General features: G+C 42.6%; 1 protein-coding gene across 5 annotated transcripts; it reads right to left on the minus strand.

Annotated features, from left to right (window-relative positions):
* Positions 1-2256: 2256 nt before the first annotated feature.
* Positions 2257-21707, minus strand: LOC110490066 (E3 ubiquitin-protein ligase rififylin). Of its 5 annotated transcripts, none has more exons than XM_021563203.2 (7): positions 21445-21707; positions 14567-14787; positions 11884-12285; positions 11578-11664; positions 6724-6937; positions 4773-4796; positions 2257-4628 (listed from the first exon to the last, which is right to left on the minus strand). In XM_021563203.2, the coding sequence occupies exons 2-7, from the start codon at positions 14741-14743 to the stop codon at positions 4447-4449; spliced, it is 1086 nt and encodes a 361-aa protein (XP_021418878.1). In that variant the 5' UTR covers positions 14744-14787; positions 21445-21707; the 3' UTR covers positions 2257-4446. The 5 variants fall into 5 exon arrangements, with proteins under 5 accessions (XP_021418878.1, XP_021418877.1, XP_036800254.1 ...); XM_021563202.2 differs by having other exon boundaries at positions 14567-14752; positions 21445-21706; XM_036944359.1 differs by lacking the exon at positions 21445-21707 and adding an exon at positions 20965-21385 and having other exon boundaries at positions 14567-14752.
* Positions 21708-21807: the final 100 nt, after the last annotated feature.

Below are 21807 nucleotides of genomic sequence, written 5' to 3' on the forward strand. Positions count from 1 at the left end.
TTGTAAAGTCTTTTGTCTGTAATATACTATTTGTTATCGGATCCCAGTAAGTCTAGCTGTCGCCATTGGCATCAGCTAATGGTGATCCTAACAAAATAATGGGGATCCTAAAGCACCTCCCCTCCCAAAAAAACAAACAAAAACACTTACACCCTTGCCTTTCCTGCACTAACAGTCATACTTGTTTTGTCTTACTGGCACTGACTTTGCTGAGGAAAAGCTTTACTTACTATGATTGTGATATGTGGTTCTCTCACCTAGCTACCTTAAGATGAATGCACTAACTGTTAGTAAGGATATGCTGGAAAATCTTTATACTTTATACTCTCTTTGGATAATTCATTCCAATCATTTAAAAGTTAACAGCAGGTATTTTGCATGTAAGTTTAAGTATTTTGATATGTTCACAAATCTACAAAACAGACGTTTTATACCAAATGACTAAAATGTAAATCATTGATACCATAAAGTGGGACTACAGTCTAAAATTCCCTCAATGTACCAGGATGTGGTTCACTCACTGTAACCTTGCATTCATTGCAAATTGAAAGTTTAGTATTTGTCCCTCTGTCCACAAAATTATTTGTCGTTAAGACCAAATTGAGTGTTACATTTTGTGTTGAAAATGCATTACTGTTTGAATGAGTGAAAATGAAACCAGTCGCTGTCTGTCAAATCAAACAAAATACAAGTACTTCAAATGATGTATGGTTACTCTGGCATGTCCTTGAGGGGCATAATAATGTGCATGACGTACTTGAGATCTGTAATAATCAATTGTATATTCAAATATAAAAACGCTAAATCTAAGTTTGAATGCATTCCCAGAAAAAAAGCATAGTTCAAACTGTGAAACACTGGGACTGAATAACTTATCCAAGTCAAGTCCATTGAAATACCTGATGGACTGCTTATGGGGCATCCAGCAACCTGCTCCACCCTCTCAAAGAGCACTACATTATAGTCAAGATCATTATAGGAATTTAAGATGTTCCCTTTAAGTGAGGTGAATTCCTGGGATTCCATCTTACCTAACATGCGCACACCACACCCCTAGCCATCAGACTGGATAAACCAGTTACCACTATTCATAATTGAATCTACTGTGAAACTCTCTGGATAAATAATAGGCCTCACATGAAGACAATGTGGAAATGTTTTTATCAGAAAAAATGTCAGAATAATGCACACAAACGTATTAGGTAGTTTTTATACTTAAGAGTCTTTCAGAGATGTATCTAAGCAGTTTAGAAAATAGACTGTTTGGCTAAAATGCTGTTAAGAGATCTGGTGGAAAATAAAGACAACAGTCACATTGGTAAATTCAAGGTCCATAATTTCAATGGTATTTATAAATTCTTTATTTTGCAGTCGCTAGAAATATAATCTAAACCTAAAAATCTAACAATGGTCAAGTAAATATATATTAAAACGCCTCATTTATCAGAAAGAAAAATACGTCAAGTACACTTCCTTTCATCATACAATGCAGGTGTCCCAAATGGCACCCTATCCCCTATATAGTGCACTATATGGGGGATAGGGTAGAATTTGGGACACAAGGGCGCCATCTCAATTCCAGACTCCTTACTTATTCAATACAAAGCTACATTTTTTAAATGTAGCTGAGTGCAATGTACACAGCTCTATCATCTCGACAATACACATTTTCCATCTAACCGAGCAAGCACACGATTTCACAAAGCTGCATTATTTTCTAAAGTACAGTGTGTGCTCACTGTCATGAGTAAAGGTGCTGGTTTTTGAAGGCCACTTATTAAGAGTCAAACAATCTTTCATTATGTTCAGCTGGGATGGGAGGCACTGGAGGTTTAGCACCGGAGTATGCAAAAACACTCAACTACCTGTCATTAATCGGAGAGTTATACTACCTATAGCTGATAATGGACAATGGATTGTTCAAGATACTTTCGCCATTGTTGAGCCTTTAGACTCATGCCATACGGTTGCCAAGTTCCTCAACTCCACAATGATTTCATCCAGTTGAGCGCAGACTAGTTTAAATGAACCTCCTACTATGCAGTTGATACTTCAATTTTTTTTTCAATTATTTAACCTCTTACCATGTACATGTTTGTCTGTTGTTACATGCCTTTGTGTAAATCCCTTTGTGTACATTTTTTATAAAACGTTAATCAAATTCAACCACCGACTGTTTCCACATTGCTGTTGCTCTAAGATGGCAACTCAGCGTGATGACGCATGTGCCAATTGAATCTCAAAAAGGAAAGTCAGTTGTTGTATTTGGTTTTATTAAAAAGTATTCAGCAAACAATGAAAGGCATGCAACAGAGGACAAACATAGGTACACGGTAAGGGTTTAATGATTTTAAAAATTATCGACCTCATAGCAACTCAAAAGAGTCGGAGGTTAGTTTAAAAAACGATAGTCTCATTGTGGAGTTAAGGTACTTGGCTAGCCAAACGGATGATATGTCTTTAAGAGTTTTAACTTTCATCTTGGGCAATGCCAAAGATCTGCTTGTGCTTTCGACAACTCATCTTTTATGTATGTGTGTCATGACAATGCATATAGTGCACAACTAGTGAATTATATGCTTATGCACGACTAGATTTAGCTGAACACCAGGCTATTCTGACATGGTTTATTTTGGTTTATTAAAAAAAATACAAATACAATAGCAAGTGTAAAGGCCTTTGGTCAATGTTGATGCTGAAAAATACAATGAGCAGTTGAGTATTGGAAGGATAAAGCACTTGTATATAGTTGGAATAGTGAAGGACCACTGATCCTCTTCCACTGTCAGCATAAGTAGCCTGGTCCCCAGATCGGTTTGTGCTGTATAACCATGCAGGTCCTATGGTCGATGTCATGCAAAACCCTTGGTCGGAAGCCTCTGGTAGTAGTTCTGCCTTTGTGGTTTGTTGCGCTGGTCAGGACCTCTCTGTCCCTCGTCACCTTCGCGGTCATCTCTCCTTGTGGTGTGTTGGTGTACGGCCCCCGTAGTGTCTTTCTACAAAGTATGGCAGATAGTGCCGTTTGCAGTGGGAAAAGGGCCTCTCCTTCAGGGAACTCTCGGTTTGACGTGACAATAACCATAGGAGTTGGCTATACAGCAAACAGATCTGGGACCAGGGTAAAACGTAAGCACTAAAACTGCGTGTCCACCAGATTCTACAGCAGAGGGATTGAGTGAACATCTGCCAGCTTTGCTTCATTGATAAACAATGTATGCAGTGTCTATGGGTTGGCTTTTACACTATACCACCACAGGGGGTTCCTGCTTTGCTAAGCGCAGAGTAACGACAAGACACATAGGGAAATCCTATGGATGTGTTCTCAGCTCAACCACTAATGTAAATGCTTTCCCTTTTACTGGGGTTCAACTCTTAACAGTTACATCAATCTAATCCATTATTAAGAGCACTTGGGGCTTATATATACACTGAACAAAAATATAAGCGCAACATGTTTCGTGTTGGTCCCATGTTTCATGAGCTGATTAAAAGATCCCAGAAATGTTCTCTCAAAGTGTGTGCATAAATTTGTTTACATCCCTGAGGGTGAGCATTTTTGCCTTTTTCAAACTAATCCATCCACCTGACAGGTGTGGCATATCAAGAAGCTGATTATACAGCATGATCAATACACAGGCGCACCTTGTGCTGGGGACAATAAAAGGCCACTAACATTTGAGGAGTATTTCTGTCTGTAATAAAGCCCTTGATGGGGACAAACTCATTCTGATTGGCTGGGCCTTGCTCTCCATCGGGTGGGCCTATGCCAACCCATGGCGGCGCCCCTTCCCAGTAATTTGAAATCTATGGTTTAGGGCCCAATGAATTTATTTCAGTAGACCAATTTATTTATATGAACTGTAACTCAGCAAAATCTTTGGAATTTTTGTGTTTATATGCAGGTCGCCAAAGGAAAAATAAATAAATATGGTATTGCCTGTTTAATACAGGCGCTCTCTTATTCTAATAATAAGACATATCCTTATCAGCTTGGAGATATGAGCTATAGAAGTCCAGTCAATAACAGTAGGAAGTGCCCATGTCCAGTCATTGGGTTTGTGTGGTTTATCAAAGGGATAATGAGGTTCACCTCACCTGTTCGTCCCTCCAACAGGAGGAACCACTACTCAGGGTCTCAAGGACCATCTGAGCAGTGGAGATCTGGAGGGAGAGGTGGTTAGTCTAGTCCCCTTAAACTCACCTCTGGATCTCAAAGCCAGTTCCACTGCTTTTTTAAATGGTTCCCCTCTAAATCTCAGACTGATTTAGACCTTGGATACCAGGTAGGTGCAATTAAGTATCAGGTAGAACAGAAAACCAGCTGGCTCCGGACCCCATAGGGTAAGAGTTTAATACCCCTCGTCTAGTCTATGGGTGGTAAGGCCACAAGAAGGAAGTCCCTTGTTTTTTACAGGAGGTGGGGGTGGGGTTCCCAAGGCTTGGGTCTCAGGATCTAAAGACGTGAACGGCCCGCACCACATACTGCCTGCAGACGGGGCACTCGTTCATCCGCTTGCCACACTTGGTGCAGGTGACCATGTGGCCACACTCCAGCAGGACACAGTCAATGGGAGAGTCCATGCAGATCTTACACAGGTTCTCCTCCTGGCCAGGGGTACCGCTGGGGTCTGGGAGAAAGAAACAAGGGACAAAACACCATTACACACACACACCTCATTAAATATTAGCTTAACCAGAGAGAGCTATAATACCTATAGCTGATCATTGGGGAGCTTTGTATTGCATGAAGCACGGAGAGAAAAGAAACTCACCTGTGCCGTCGTTTGTACTTGAAACTGGAGGGGAAAAAGGAAAAAAAGCATGTTAAAAATGTCCTTGAATGATGCAATTCATTTTTAAAAATGTAATAAGCAAGATATTAAAATTAAGAAATTACCAGTTGTTTTACTAGATGTGAACCTTAGTAACAGTAAAACATTTCATTCGAGAGGTATTTCATTTGTTGCATGTGTCAAGCCTTGAAATCAGACATATCATTAGCCATATCATTAGATGCCTTTCCATGACTTTTTATGAAGTTGTGAAAACCTCAAATATATTGCTGTGCGGGTTGGGATAGCACTTCGCCATGGTGCCTGCAGTGTTGCTGCCTCGGTTGAAGTGGGTATCGGAGGGTCTAATAATTATATATGTAATATAATTAGCCCCTACCCCCTAAATTTTCCCTCAGTTTTGGGACACCTGTGAATATGGCGGAGGCGTGCGTGAACGAGCAAATCGAGGACTAAGGGACGACACTGGTTAGGGATTCAGCAAATGTTATTGACATTCATTCACTGTGGCGGGGACTGTATGTACTGAATGTCTTATGTGACATCCCCAAACGCAGTCTCATACCAGACCTCCATTATTGAATTGTAATAGGGTCTCACCATATTCCCTTGTTTGAGTACATTGTTTAAATTTAGAGGACAATCTCTATATTTAAAGCAAAAGGCATTTTATAGAAGGGCCCAGACACTCATTTTTCATACTTACCCCAACCAGAAAATCCCTTCTTCATCCTCGTTGTGCAGTACAGGGGCTCTGAAAACAAACAAAAGCTCCAGAAACACCCAAATACGTCCTTTTAGAAACTGAAAATCTCTCAGTATAATGATGCAAGTCTTTAGATGTTGTACACATAAAATTGTGTCATTCCGAACATTATCTGCAATGCTATATTCCATTTGCGACTCGAGTGATACCTCTCTGTCTATTCTAGCAGCAAGCTACACGGAAAATGGAACAGATGGATAGGGGAAACAGCTTGAGTCACACAAAACGGACATCTAATGAACTGCATCATTGCGTTGCTGTTTCTAAAAGGACGTATTTGGGTGTTATTGGAACATTTGTTCATGTTTTTCAGAGCCCCTAGTACTGCACAGCGAGGGTGAGGAAGTGAATCGCTGGTTGGGGTAAGTTTCTCAAAAACAAGTGAAATCTCAAAAAGTGCCTGGGCCCTTCTATAAAATTTATATCAAAAATAGAGATTTGGTTGTAAAAAAGCTAACTTCTCCTTTAATTATCAGGTTCATCTGAGTGGCCAAGATGTTCGCTGACTTAGAAGGTATACCTCTACCATATCCACAAATTCATAACCAGCTCAGTGGCCTTGTGGTTAGAGTGTTCGCCCTGAGATTGGAAGGTTCAATCCCCGCCCGAGTCATAGGCTATAAAATTTACCCGATGTCTCTCTGCTTGGCACTCAGCATTTGGGAGAAGTATTTGCGTTAAGGCCTAGCGATACACTAGCCTCCTGTCCAGGGGTCTACTTGTACATTAAGCTGTCTCACACTAGAGACACAGGATCCTGCCCAATGGGCCGTTCAGACATACAGTAGGTGTTATTCACTAATCGATTGGGAAAGTGTTGGTGGTCATACAGGTGTAAAATATCTCACAGGATTCAATTGGCTTCAACCTAGCTAAGTGAAAACAGTCCAAATAGGTGCCTCCTTTACATTTGAGTAATTTAGCAGACACTTAACCAGAACAAGTTACTATCTGGGGTGTATTTATTCGTGCAAACCGTTTTCCAACATAATTGTTTTTCTTCAACAAAAACAAGAGTTATTTATTGGACAAATTCAGGTATATTCCTCTCTGTTTCGTACTAGATCCCTCCAAGTTACGTCCTGTTTGATTCCCAGTTCAACTATGATGCCGGTAATGAAAACAACCATTTATCACAAATATTGCAGGTAAAACCTCCTTTACCCAGATGATTCTGGAGGTCCTTCTGGTCGTGGTAGAGGCGGGTGACCCTCTCCATTAGCTCCCACTTTTCGCAGCAGCCCTTGTAGTTGACAAAGTTACGGGCCAGGATCTCCTTGAGCTGCCGGACGCTGAGGGCCTCGATGTCCTCTGCCACGGCCAGGTCGGACAGCGACGCCCTGCGGCCTGGCACCAGCACCTCCTCTGTGTCTGAGGACTGAGCAACAGCACAACAAATCAAGGTTGCGTTCAATAAGGAAAAATGTTGTGGAACGTTCAGATACATTGTGTTAAGTACCTGTAAAACAGACATGCATTGATCTATAACTAACACGTGCATCTAAGAGTATGGTATCAAGTCAGCTCGATGACATTTTAACAGCAATGTTCAGTACGTTGCACCCGCCTGAACGGGCCCCAGTACTTGATGATTGGTATAACAGAACATCTGGTGAAAAAGGTTACAGAACGGAATGACACAAATTGTAGGCTATTCCTGATTTTCTAAGGTCAGACAAAAATCGTGAACAATCACATCACATTGACAGCCATCATGTATGAATGTCAGAATGATTGATTAAAGGGATCCACTAACTGGCAATAGGGCCCATATTCACAAAGTGCTGATCTAGTATCAGTTTAGCCTTTTACCCCTTTTTCATGATATCAAAATTTGTAGTCTTCTCCCATCGCTGCAACTCCAGCACTTACTCGTGAGAGGCGAAGGTCGAGAGCCGTGCGTCCTCTGAAACACGACCCTGCCAAGCCGCACTGAAACTGATCATAGATCAGCACTCCTGCTCTGAGACGCTTTATGAATACAGGGCTAGAACCTATAGCACAAGATTGATTATGGTTCTTTGAGATCTATCTCTAGGTCAACAACTAGTGTCATCGCGTGACAACACTAACTATCTTGTTTAGCTATCCCAACCCAAACTGTTTTAAGAGGAACCGTGTCTGTCACATGGGGCTTTCACAGACAGTGCAGGGAATGACAAACCGCCACATTACATGCCAAAGCTGATATCCATCAGTGGGGATAAGAATATATTACTGCTCAACTACAAGGGGAACATTCTGACAGACAGGTGAATAATGGGACACACCATGCAGACATGGGCAGCCAGCCATCAAACAATAACACACGGCTTTACAATGGGACTCTGTCTGAGCACAAAGGCACTGGAAGGTCTAAAACAGTCACTAGCCGTATGTCCTACAGTATGATTAAACTAAGTATATTGAGTAGGCTTCTACGCCAAAAAGTAAGCCAGTTTGACTCAAAAATAAACTCAAATCTATGTAGATACTGAATGCTCCTTTTCCTTTATTATCCTGGATAGTTACAAGGAATACTTTTTTTATATTGATAATTGTATTTTCAACCAATCATTGAAAAATAGATATACAGTGCATTCAGCATTTGGAAAAAGCCCCTCGACTTCTTCCACATTTCGTTATAGCCTTATTCTAAAAAGGATTCAAATATTTTTTCCCCCTCATCAATCTACACACAATACCCAATGATGACAAAGCAAAAAGAGGGTTTTAGAAGTTTTTGCAAATGTATACATATACATTTAAAAAAAAAAAAACGCAAACATCACAAGTATTCAGACCCTTTACTCAGTACTTTGTAGAAGCACCTTTGGCAGTGATTACAGCCTCAAGTCTTATTGGCTCTGGCTGGGCCACTCAAGGACATTTAGAGACTTGTCCCGAAGCCACTCCTGCGTTGTCTTGGCTGTGTGCTTAGGATCATTGTCCTGTTGGGAGGGTGAACCGTCACCCCCATTCCGAGGTTCTGAGCACACTGGAGCAGGTTTTCATCAAGGATCTCTCTGTACTTTGCTCTGTTCATCTTCCCCTCAATCCTGACTAGTCTCCCAGTCCCTACCGCTGAAAAACATCCCCACAGCATGATGCTGCCATAACCATGCTTCACCGTAGTGCCAGGTTTCCTCCAGACGTGACGCTTGGTATTCAGGTCAAAGAATTCAATCTTGCTTTCATCAGACCAGAGAATCTTGTTTCTCATGGTCTGAGATTCTTTAGGTGACTTTTGGCAAACTCCAAGTGGGCTGTAATGTGCCTTTTACTGTGGAGTGGCTTCCGTCTGGCCACTCTACCTTAAAGGCCTGATTGGTGGAGTTCTGCAGAGATGGTTGTCCTTCTGGAAGGAACTGTGGAGCTCTGTCAGAGTGACCATCAGGTTCTTGGTCACCTCCCTGACCAAGGCCCTTCTCCCTTGATTGCTCAGTTTGGCCGGGCGACCAGCTCTAGGAAGGGTCTTGGTGGTTCCAAACATCTTCCTTTTAAGAATGATGGAGGCCACTGTGTTCTTGGGGACGTTCAATGGTGTAGAAATGTTTTAGTACCTTCCCCAGATCTGTGCCTCGACACAATCCTGTCTTGGAGCTCTACGGACAATTCCTTCAACCTCATGGCTTGGTTTTCGATCTGACATGCACTGTCAACTTTGGGACCTTGCATAGACAGGTGTGTGCCTTTCCAAAATCATATCCAAAATATTTAATTTACCACAGGTGACCTCCAATCAAGTTGTAGAAACATCTCAAGGATGATCAATGGAAACAGGATGGACTTGAGCTCAGTTTTGAGTCTTTTAGTAAAGGAATGAATACTTAAGTAAATACGGTATGTGTTTTTATTTTTTTTTAATACATTTGCAAACATTTAAAAAAAACTGTTTTCACATTGTCATTATTGGGTATTGTGTGTAGATTGATGAGGAAAAAATATAGAATTTAATACATTTTAGAATAAGGCTGTAACATAAGAAAATGTGAAATGTGCAGATTTGCTAAAAAAGGTCAACTTGCTTAATTTAGTTAATATTTAATTAACATAAGTCGTAGTAAAAAAACGTTACCTTTTCTCAGAAGGCTAGCCTTAAGAACTTCCTGCCAAATCAGATTATGGCCATCATAGTTAAAACACCTCTTGCATCAATGGAGGTCAAATCTGGTACATGTCATAGGCCTGTTCCACATAAAGTTTGCTCTCATTCTGTGTAGGGCGCACATAACAACAACAAAAAAACTATCTAGCAACCTAAGCAGGTTCTGAGACCCACCTGAGCTCAGGACCTGTATTCATGAAGTGTCTCAGAGTAGGAGCCAAGAAGTGTGAAATACTTAGGTTGTGAAGTGGCGAGATTCCTGACAGAGGTAAGCATAGGGCAGAAAGTAATTGACTAGGTCAACCAGAAAATCACATTTCTGACCAGAAAAGACACATTTCTAGATAAAGGGACCACCAGTCTTAGATTCAAACACTTCTACAAGGCATGGTTAATGTTGAGAGCCAAGTGTAAACCCCTCAGGTCTGGACTTTGACTTGGCCATTCTAACACCTGGATATGTTTATTTTTGAACCATTCCATTGTAGATTTTGCTTTATGTTTTGGATTATTGTCTTGTTGGAAGACAAATCTCCATCCCAGTCTCAGGTCTTTTGCAGACTCCATCAGGTTTTCTTCCAGAATGGTCCTGTATTTGGCTCCATCCATCTTCCCATCAATTTTAACCATCTTCCTTCCCTGTCCCTGCTGAAGAAAAGCAGGCCCAAACCATGATGCTGCCACCACCATGTTTGACAGTGGGGATGGTGTGTTTAGCTGTGTTGCTTTTACGCCAAACATAACGTTTTGCATTGTTGCCAAAAAGTTCCATTTTGGTTTCATCTGACCAGAGCACCTTCTTCCACATGTTTGGTGTGTCTCCCAGGTGGCTTGTGGCAAACTTTAAACGACACTTTTTATGGATATCTTTAAGAAATGGCTTTCTTCTTGCCACTCTTCCATAAAGGCCAGATTTGTGCAATATACGACTGATTGTTGTCCTATGGACAGAGTCTCCCACCTCAGCTGTAGATCTCTGCAGTTCATCCAGAGTGATCATGGGCCTCTTGGCTGCATCTCTGATCAGTCTTCTCCTTGTATGAGCTGAAGGTTTGGAGGGACGGCCAGGTCTTGGTAGATTTGCAGTGGTCTGATACTCCTTCCATTTCAATATTATCGCTTGCACAGTGCTCCTTGGGATGTTTAAAGCTTGGGAAATCTTTTTGTATCCAAATCCGGCTTTAAACTTCTTCACAACAGTATCTCGGACCTGCCTGGTGTGTTCCTTGTTCTTCATGATGCGCTTTTAACGGACCTCTGAGACTATCACAGTGCAGGTGCATTTATACGGAGACTTGATTACACACAGGTGGATTGTATTTATCATCATTAGCCATTTAGGTCAACATTGGATCATTCAGAGATCCTCACTGAACTTCTGGAGAGAGTTTGCTGCACTGAAAGTAAAGGGGCTGAATAATTTTGCACGCCCAATTTTTCAGTTTTTGATTTGTTAAAAAAGTTTGAAATATCCAATAATTGTCGTTCCACTTCATGATTGTGTCCCACTTGTTGTTGATTCTTCACAAAAAAATACAGTTTTATATCTTTATGTTTGAAGCCTGAAATGTGGCAAAAGGTCGCAAAGTTCAAGGGGGCCGAATACTTTCGCAAGGCACTGTATGTATCTGTTGCTTGGTGTAACATTTTTATGCATTTTAACATCAAATAAAATCAAGTGCTGATCTAAAAATCAGCTATTGTTTTGTATTTTAGACTAATGAATCAGGGGGGAGCTGATCCTAGATCAGCACTCCTACGCTGAGATGCTTTATGAATACAAGCCCAGAACTAATGAGAGGAAGCCCATCGCTGCTATAGTAGTACCATGGCTAGGGCCAAGAGTTTTTCTTCACCATGTGACCCAACCAGGAACAACTCCTGGCCCTAACAATGGCAACGCTTTCAAGATCAGGGTCAGTCTGTAGTACCTGCAGCTCTTGCTCTCCCTGCAGCTCTGTATCTCCCTCAGTGTCCAGTGGCTCCTCAAGACCCGAGGACACCAACACAGACACGGTCTACGAGCAGAAACCCACCACACACCCAAAACACTACATTAGCAAGCTAGAGTTAGCCATACTCTAACTAGGAGAAGCCACACCGAAGGTTAGTTATCCATTCTCAAGCTATTGCTACGCAACACAAAAGGTGAGGTTATGGACAAAACTGTAAATTAATGGTTGACAGAAACAGGAGTAAGGGGTGGTATGGCGGGTTCTCCTGGGTTCGGGCCTCACCTGACTGTCCTCCTGAGTGGGTGGCAGCTGTGAAGGGGCATGGTCTGTGGAGGTGGATTCGGGGTGTGTAGAGGGTGTGGTGGTGGTGGGGTGTGCTGGAGGAGGAGTTGTCTCATGCTGGGTGGCGGTTTGGGTCAGAGGGTTTACGATTGGGCCAGAGAGTGACTGTGTCTGCTGTCCCAGGACCAGCTCCACAAGTTCCTCTTTCTCACGGCACATCTGCGTTGAGACCTCGTGCAGGTGGAGGTAGTCGCGCAGGTCCTTCACCTTGAGCTTCATCAGCTCGGTGCGATCGAAAAGTGTGCCGTGGAACCGCTGGCAGGTGTGGCAAAGGCGAGGACGGGGCTCAAGCTGGGCCGAACACCTGCCGCAGTAGTTATTCTTGCAGTCCATGCAGACATGCTGCGGGGGAGAGGAGACCGACACACAATGACTGTCAATCATGTGTCTGCTAGCTTATTTTCCCTCCCTGGCCGTAAAAATTCAACTTTCACAAACCAGTACATTACTGGACCAGAAGAGTTCCTTTTAAAATTTGTCCCAGATTATGCTCCGACCTGACACTGACAACGTAATGCCTGTCATGACGTGGCCCTTTTTGGGTATAGATTTTGGCTTCCCCCTCTCTCCTACACCCAGGTTCTGTTATCTCAGGTCATAAATTCCTGGAGGAGACTCTCTCTCTCTTGGCCATGCAGTATGGAGAGAGACCACAGAGTGAACAAACGATTTCACGTGGCCAAACTCCTAAATCCCCAAAATGGGAAAATGAAACAAAATGTCCACTTGTGAGGAGGTGGGAATGGTCCGTAGACACTTAAAGGATGGGTATGATAAGTGTGTTTCATTTGGTGACCTCAGAGGACAGGAAACACACATAACTATATCTCTGAATGTGTACATTTCTCAATTATGGGGTTTGCATTTAATTAATTGTATAAAATGAATGAGTAAAGATGAAACTATTTATGAAATTATGTAATGTGATGTTAAACCTTGAATGTGAGAGAATTGTATTCCCTTTAAAGTTTAACTAAGTCATTGGCCCGCCCCCGTGAGCACAGACATGATCAGGCGACATGATCAGGCGACATGATCAGGCATCCTAAGAAAATCCTCTTAAGACTGAGGAAATCCACAGTGTGAGCTGTGATTGCGAATAGTTGGGACCACGCGTACCTCGGTGGAAACTGAGGTGGCACAAGTTTGAATTTAGACTAAGCAAACCTACAGCGTGAGCTGTGATTGCGAATAGTTATTGAATTCCTAACCATACTACGTGGAGCATTGGCTACACAGCTGGAAATGGTTCAACTCTGAGACTATCGATCCCTACAGAATAAGAGCAAATCTTAGATACTAATTACTAGTCTGCAGCCAGAAATTACATCAACCTGGGATGCAAAGACAGACAACTGCCGAAACATCTATGCTATGAGAACATTTCTGAATGGTACTCTGAAGTATCCATTCTAACCATGAAAGACTGATCTTCAGGAAAGCTGAGAGAGAGAAAGAGACAAGGATGAACTGACTCTCCAGCAGACGGACCGGATTCCAACAGAAAAGATCACAAAACATGGGCGTAAATATATATAATTGATTGCAGTTATTCCCAAATGAGTGAGCGTTCATGTGCAAAGGATTAGCATTTCAACTAATATAATTATATTAGTACTGTGTGTAATGATCCCTCTGGTCTTTTCCGCTTCCACACCCAATTCCCTTTGTCCACCAAGCCATCATATCGGCTTGGCCCACTAGAGAATCTTCCCTATCATTTGTTAGTAACAGATCTAATGTTTGTTTGCTTATGCATTTCTGTGATTATTTAGTTAGTTAGTAAATAAATGATTAAGCCAAATGGTATATGGATGATTTATAGTAAAGGCTGGGTTTGTGCAGATAACAAACAATTTACGATGTTTGAAATGAGACGGACGTGAGGTAAATAATAATTCATTAAAAAGAAGACTAATTGATCAGATATTGAAATATCTGAAGAGTTATATTAGGAAAATTATAACTTTGTAATCTGAAGATTTTCCTTGGTGCCCCGACTTCCTAGTTAATTACATTTACACGATTCGTTTTAATCATGTACTAATAATTGATTTGATAAAATAAGTCTTCACTTTCAATGATGCCAAAGACACGACTCCTAGATATTGAAGACCAAGAAGCATACATGCTCTTCTTGTTCAAATCTTGCCTTGAGGGCGGTTCAGGTACAGAAAAGTACATAACCATTGCATTAGTTTCACCCTTTTCATGCATCCACCAGATAATAGAGGTATTGAAAGTTGTGGGAAAATCTAAGAGCTGGATACTCAAGAGTCAAGCCTTGAGGTCTGGCATATTGCTGGTTCTCTTTTCTCTGCAAGCTATCTATTCAGGTAGACTTCTAGTCATTGTGCTAACGCTAGTTAGTATGGGCTCACAAAACTAACTCTAACTTCATTCATACTGGACAGAGAGACATACAAATGCTATCAATGCGTTCACCTGACTCTTGGTAAGTATAAATTGCCAGAATCTTGCAAAATCCCTTTAATCAATGTTGATCAATTTCTAATTGGCCAGGTCTGAATCAACCACTGATTACAGAGGATGAAAAACCTGCAGTGCTATAGATCTCAAAGTCCGGATTTGGGAAAGGGTGGGCTAAGAGGGTTTTAGGTACCTTTCTGGCTAGGGTGACGAAGCGGCTTCCGCAGGCTTTGCACGTGTGGTCCGGGAGTGGGGGCGACGGGTAGTTGCTGTAGCCTGAGTTAGTATAAGCCTGGTGACGCGTGCGGCTGTTGCTCTCCTCCACCGTGGCAGTGTCCAAACATAACCAGTTACAGCAGGACGCCCACATGCTCCACACCTGGAAACACAACGACTCTTAGATGGGCTCCCCACCTGGACACACACACACACACACACACACACGTGTTAAGCGTTAAGATGTTTAGAGTGGGTTAGGGAAGACAGACCAGACTAAAGAGTTTTGGGGAGAAAAATAAAAGAATAAGGAGTGTAGAGGTTTTGAATAGCTAAGACCATGAACAGAGTGAGTGACTAAAGAGTCAGAGTATGTTTGAGTGGGACAAACTTGAGAGAAATTTGAAGGGCATGAGCCAGGGCTGGGGTGGTGCAGTGAAGAAAGAGCTGTAAGAGGGGTTGAAGAGCTAGGCTATAAGAAAAACACCTGAAGTGCTGATGTTACAGTGCAGTGGTGCGGCGGTATTATGTTGGGATGCCCAACGTCGTATAGGGCTCAATCAATGACACTGGAATTGAAATGAGAGATGTGCAGTGAATGGCGGTTGCCTCAAACTTTTGTCAGTAAGGAGACCAGGCAGCTGAATTTGGCTACCAGAAGTAGGGCTCCCATCATTAATTCAGAGCTTGTTCGCAGTCAGAGCTGCAGGAGCACAGGCTGGCAACACTGTTCTTGATGGAGTGACATCCTATCTCCCAAACATGAACAAAGGAAGCCAAACTGTAGTCTCCACTCCAGGGCCCATAAAATGTTATTTGTCACATGCCTCGTAAACAACAGGTGTCGACTACCAGTGAAATGCTTACTCACGGGCCCTTACAAACAACACAGAGAGAAAAAAATTGAGAAATAATAGAAAAGTAAAACATGTAATAATAAATACACAATGAGTAACGATAACTTGGCTATATACATGGGGTACCTGTACCGAGTCAATGTGCATGGGTATGAGGTAATTGAGGTAGATATGTACATATAACTAGGAATAGTGACAGATAAAAACAGTAGCAGCATTGGTGAGGAGTCAAAAGTGCAAAAAGTGCCAATGCCGATAATCCGGGTAGCTAGTTGTTTAACTATTTAACTAACTGTTTAGCAGTTTTATGGCTTGGGGGTAGAAGCTGTTTAGGTTCCGTAGGTTCCAGACTTTCCATGCAATAGCAGAGCGAATAGTCTATGACTAGGGTGGCTGGAGTCTGACAATTTTTTGGGGACTTCCTTTGACATTGCCTGGTATAGAGGTCCTGGATGGCAGGGAGCCTGGCCCGTGATGTACTGGGCCATACGCACTAGCCTCTGTAGAGCCTTGCGGTCAGATGCCAAGCAGTAGCCATACCAAGTGGTGATGCAGCCAGTCAAGATGCACTCAATAGCGCAGCTGTAAAACTTTGAGGATCTGAGGGTCCATGCCAAATCTTTTCAGCCTCCTGGGGAGGGGGCATTGTAGTTCTGTGTTGGTGTGTGTGGACCAAGATAGATCCTTAGTAATGTGGACACTACAGCCCAGTCGATGTGAATGGGGGCGTGCTCGGCCCTCCGTTTCCTGTAGTCCGCAATCAGCTCCTTGGTCTTGCTGACATCGAGGGAGAGGTTGTTGTCCTGGCAGTGTCTCTGACCTCCTCCCTTAAGGCTGACATCGTCATCAATGATCAGGCCTGCCACCATCGTGTGGTCGGCAAACTTAATGATGGTGTTCGAGTCGTGCCCGGCCACGCAGTTGTGGGTGAACAGGGAGTACTGGAGGGGACTTGGGTTAGGGGAAAATGTGCAAGTTTTAAAGTGACACAATAACTGTTAGCCACGGTGCCAGCTAAAGATGACATGCAGGAGCTTGCAGGGATTTGTAGTCTTGCATGATGTCTACATTGACGCTAATTAGTATTTTCGAATCAGGGTAAATAGAGACGAAAATATTGATAAAAGTCACCTTGTCCGAGAGAGATTTACATGGTAATTAAAACGTCACGCCAGGGTAAGCCTACACAAAACACAGCCTAAAAGACGTCAGGAAGTCCAGGATCCAGTTGCAAAGGGAGGTGTTCAGTCCCAGGGTACTTATTTTAGTGATGAGCTTGGAGGGCACTACGGTGTTGAATGCTGAGCTGTAGTCAATGAACAGCATTCTCACATAGTTGTTCCTCTTGTCCAGGTGGGATAGGGCAGTGTGGAGTGCAATAGAGATTGCATCATCTGTGGATCTGTTGGGGCGGTACGCAAATTGGGAGAGGGTGTAGAGGGTCTGGGATAAAGGTGTTGATGTGAGCCATGACCAGCCTTTCAAAGCATTTCATTGCAACAGTTGTGAGTGCTTCGGGGCGATAGTCATTTAGACAAGTTACCTTGGCGTTCAGCAGGAGTGCTGATCTGGGATCAGGTCCCACTGTCCATGCAATATTTAAGCAATAAGGCCAGAGGAAGTGTGATATATGCCCAATATACCACAGCTAAGAGCTGTTATTAGGCACGCTGCAACACAGTGTGCCTGGATACAGCAATTAGCCGTGGTATATTGGCCAAATACCACAAACCCCAGAGGTGCCGTACTGCTATTATCAACTAGTTAGCAACGCAATTAGAACAGTTAAAAGTAATTTGTTGTCATACACGTAGTATACGGTCTGATATACCATGGCTTTCAGCCAATCAGGTCTGATATACCATGGCTTTCAGCCAATCAGCATTCAGGACGCAAACCACCTGTTTTACAATATTCATTATGATCTAAAAGGTCAAACAGATCCTAGATCAGCACTCCTACTCTAAGACACTTTATAAACACATACAGACCCATACAGTAAGTAAGGTGAGGTCTACTAACTAGGCTTTGGCAACACCCTCAATCTCTCATGAATTTACGATAGGATTTATATGTTTTTTCTGAGGCGTAGGTCAGGGTAGCCCAAGATGGACCGTAACTAGGCTAAGAGTACAACGGCCTTATGTTATTTTCAGGTAGACTGGCTCTGGCAGCCAAAACAGCCAAATACTCCATCTAAACACCCTGTCATTTCAGATTTTCAAAATATGCTTTACAGCCAAAGCTAGACAAGTATTTGTGTAAGTTTATCGATAGCCTAGCATAGCATTTTGTCCAGCTAGCTGCAGGTAACTTGGTCACGGAAATCAGAAAAGCAATCAAATTAAATTGTTTACCTTTGATGAGCTTCGGATGTTTTCACTCGCGAGACTCCCAGTTAGATAGCAAATGTTCCTTTTTCCCCAAAATATTATTTTTCGCCTGGAAATTGCAGTCATGAAAACGGCGAAAAATATTCCAAATTAGCTCCATAATATCGACAGAAACATGGCAAACGTTGTTTATAATCAATCCTCAAGGTGTTTTTCAAATGTCTATTCAATAATATATCCATCAGGACAATTATTTTTTCAGTAGGACCGATTGGAGTAATGGCTACCTCTTTATTTTACGCGAGAATCTCTCCGGGAGCATCAGGTGACCACTTGCGCAATGTAGCCGCTTACGGGTATTCTTCAACATAAATGTGTAAAACTACGTCACAATGCTGTAAACACCTTCGGGAATACGGAGAAAGAGTAATCTGGTTGATAGCCCATTCACTGCTCAATAGGGACGCATAGGAACGCAGCGGTTTCAAAACATGAGGAACTTCCGGATTGGATTTTTCTCAGGCTTTCGCCTGCAACATCAGTTCTGTTATACTCACAGACAATATTTTTACAGTTTTGGAAACTTTAGAGTGTTTTCTATCCTAAGCTGTCAATTATATGCATATTCTAGCATCTTGTCCTGACAAAATATCCCGTTTACTACGGGAAAGTTTTTTTTCCAAAAAATTAAAATACTGCCCCCTAGTCACAACAGGTTTTAATGAGTCCGACATGAAGGATATACTGCTTTCCGGGGAACAGGCCCAAATCCCAGTCATTTGCGTGAAGAGAAGACAGAGAAAAAGGGGGTGAAGGTCAGGCTGCCTTCTGAGAATTCGTAGGCAAGCGAGTAAACCCCCACTAGCATCCGTTCTATTGGCCAACGTGCAATCATTGGAAACTAAAAATCAATGACTGTAATATCTTATGTTTGGCTGGACGACATGAATAACATACAGCTGTGGGGTTTTACACTGTATTGGCAGGATAGAACAGCAGCCTCTAGTAAGACAAGGGCAGGAGGTCTATGTATATTTATAAACAACAGCTGGTGCACAATATCTAAGGAAGTCTCAAGGTTTTGCTCGCCTGAGTTAGAGTATCTCACGATAAGCAGTAGACCACACTATCTGTATTTTCCGTAGCTATCTACATACCATCACAGACCGATGCTGGCACTAAGACTCACTCAATGAGCTGTACACCGCCATAAGCAAACAGGAAAATGCTCATCCAGAGGAGGCGCTCCTAGTGGCCGGGGACTTTAATGCAGGGAAACTTAAATCTGTTTTACCTCATTTCTAAATGTTAAATGCTGGCAAAGCATCAATACAGGACTAAGATTGAATCATACTACATCAGCACCGACACTCGCCGTGGCAGGGCTTGCAAACTATTACAGACTACAAAGGGAAGCACAGGTGAGAGCTGCCCAGTGACACAAGCCTACCAGATGAGCTAAATTACTTCCATTCTCGATTCGAGGCAAGTAACACTGAAACATGCATGACAGCATCAGCTGTGCCGGACGAATGCACGATCATGCCCGCCACAGCCGATGTAAATAAGACCTTTAAACAGGTCAACATTCACAAGGCCGCAGGACAAGACAGATTATCAGGACATGTACTCCGAGCATGCGCTGACCAACTGGCAAGTGTCTTCACTGACATTTTCAACCTCTCCCTGTCTGTCTGTAATACCAACATGTTTCAAGCAGACCACCATAGACCAACATAGGTTGTTATGAAAACTTGAAATCAGCCCTAATTAATAGGCCATGACGATTAATTGGTCGACCTCTAGCCAGGACAACAACCTCTCCCTCAACGTGATCAAGACAGAGGAGATGATTGTGAACTACAGGAAAAGGAGGACCGAGCACACCCCTATTCTCATCGACGGGGCTGTAGTGGAGCAGGTTGAGAGCTTCAAGTTCCTTGGTGTCCACATCACCAACAAACTAACATGGTCTAAGCACACCAAGACAGTCGTGAAGAGGGCACAACCAAACCTATTCCCCCTCAGGAGACTCAAAAGATTTGGCATGGGTCCTCAGACCCTCAAAAGGTTCTGCAGCTGCACCATCCAGAACATATGACTGGTTGTATAACTAACTGCCTGGTATGGCAACTGCTTGGCCTCTGACCGCAAGGCACTACAGAGGGTATTGCGTACGGCCCAGTACATCACTGGGGGGCTTCTAAACAGCTTCTACCCCCAAGCCATAAGACTCCTGAACAGCTAATCAAATGGCTACCCAGACTATTTGCTTTGCCCCCCCCTCCTTTACGCCACTGCTACTCTCTGTTATTATCTATGCATAGTCACTTTAATAACTCCACCTACATGTCCATATTACCTCAATTACCCCACACATTGACTCTGTACCAGTACCCCGTATATAGCCTCACTATTATTACTTTACTACTGCTTTTTATTTCTGTGTTACTTTTATTTCTTTAAACTTATAATTTGGGATCAAATATGCTCTGAAAGCAAACATGTTGACATGAGTACCCTGATATCGGGGAATTTGTGCCATTCTGAAAAAATTGTTAGATTTGGTTAAGGGATTGTAAGTTAGACCTTACAGTGAAATGCTTACCTGTTGTATTTGGCGCATGTAACAAATACAATTTGATTTGACTCTCATTTGCAATACAGTTCTAGTGACATTAAGCCCAATTACTTTCATATCACATCAAAATAATTTCACAGACGCAAAATAGACACACTGTAATTTGTTTTAACCGGCTTTATCACAGTTGCTGCAGACAGTAGTTTTCAGTGACTATTGGGTATCGAGAATCCCATACATGTGTAAACACAGGTAGTCCCTCTTTCTTCCAAACACGCGCTATAACGCGGATATATGGCGGTATGGGAACACTAACCATATATTAAAAAAAAAAAAAAGGTGTGACGTTTTTTAAAAACATTTTCTCGCCGATATGAACGATAAGTTATTTATGCTTCCGTGACGCACGCAAGCGAAGCGTCCGACCGAGCGTCGGGGCTCTTAACAAACCCCGCATGGTAGGTAGAAGACGCATCGACCAACGACTAGTGCAATGTAATGGAACTTCGAGTTAGAAGTAGACTTCTCACAAATCCACACAGCAAGTTTGTCTCAACAGTCACAGTTTACACTACAATATGCTTTACGTATACAGTTCAAATACCTAGTCAGTTAGGTTCACTGGACACTTTCATTACACTGTCAGAAAAAAATACAGGGTCTCAAGGTCCAAAATAAAAGGCATAACGTTACAGTAATACGGTCCAAAATCAAAACCAATATAGCCACCCATATGTAGTTAACGTTAGCCACGACACTCAGAACGTGGCACATAACTAAAACACTCAAAACAGTGGTGGGGGTGTGCCCGTACATATGGACACGCCGTCATCTTCGCAAGTAAATATTCAGCAAGACCGGAAAAAAAGCAGACTCGAAATCAACGTAAGGTTAGCTATTCATCTGATGTCGTCAGCACTTTGGTTCACTGCCTTGCGTTAGCAATACATTTGAGCTGTACAGATACTAGCGAACGCATAACCTTTGCCCATAATAGCTGGCTAGCAAACTTAACGTTAGTAGCTAGCCAGCTGCTGCTAACTGGAAGTCTTTATCGAGTGGAAATGATCAACATTATAGCTACCTGGTTCAGGTAGCCCGGGCTCGTAAGCGCCTGCTAGAAGCAGCTGGCAAGTAGCTCGCTAGCGGTTGGATGACTTTAGTGGAGCTAATGTTCCCCGACATTCACACAATTACAAGGAATAACTCCCAAGTTCGTTGAAGTGAAACAGGAAGAAAGTGCTTCTAGCCAGTGACACTCCCCCGGACAGTTTCAATTGCGGATGTGGGTGCACGTACATTTCGAATCATTGCTAGTTGAAGAGGTTGAACGCATACACGCGCACGAAAGTTTTTAATCAGTTTTGCATTTTATTTCCAAGGAAGTGGCGTCCTCTGGTGGACACTAATAAAACGATGGGGAATAATTATTAAAGCGTCCCCAACA

This window comes from Oncorhynchus mykiss, chromosome 15 (assembly GCF_013265735.2).
Source record: "Oncorhynchus mykiss isolate Arlee chromosome 15, USDA_OmykA_1.1, whole genome shotgun sequence".
NCBI classification, from domain to species: domain Eukaryota; kingdom Metazoa; phylum Chordata; class Actinopteri; order Salmoniformes; family Salmonidae; genus Oncorhynchus; species Oncorhynchus mykiss.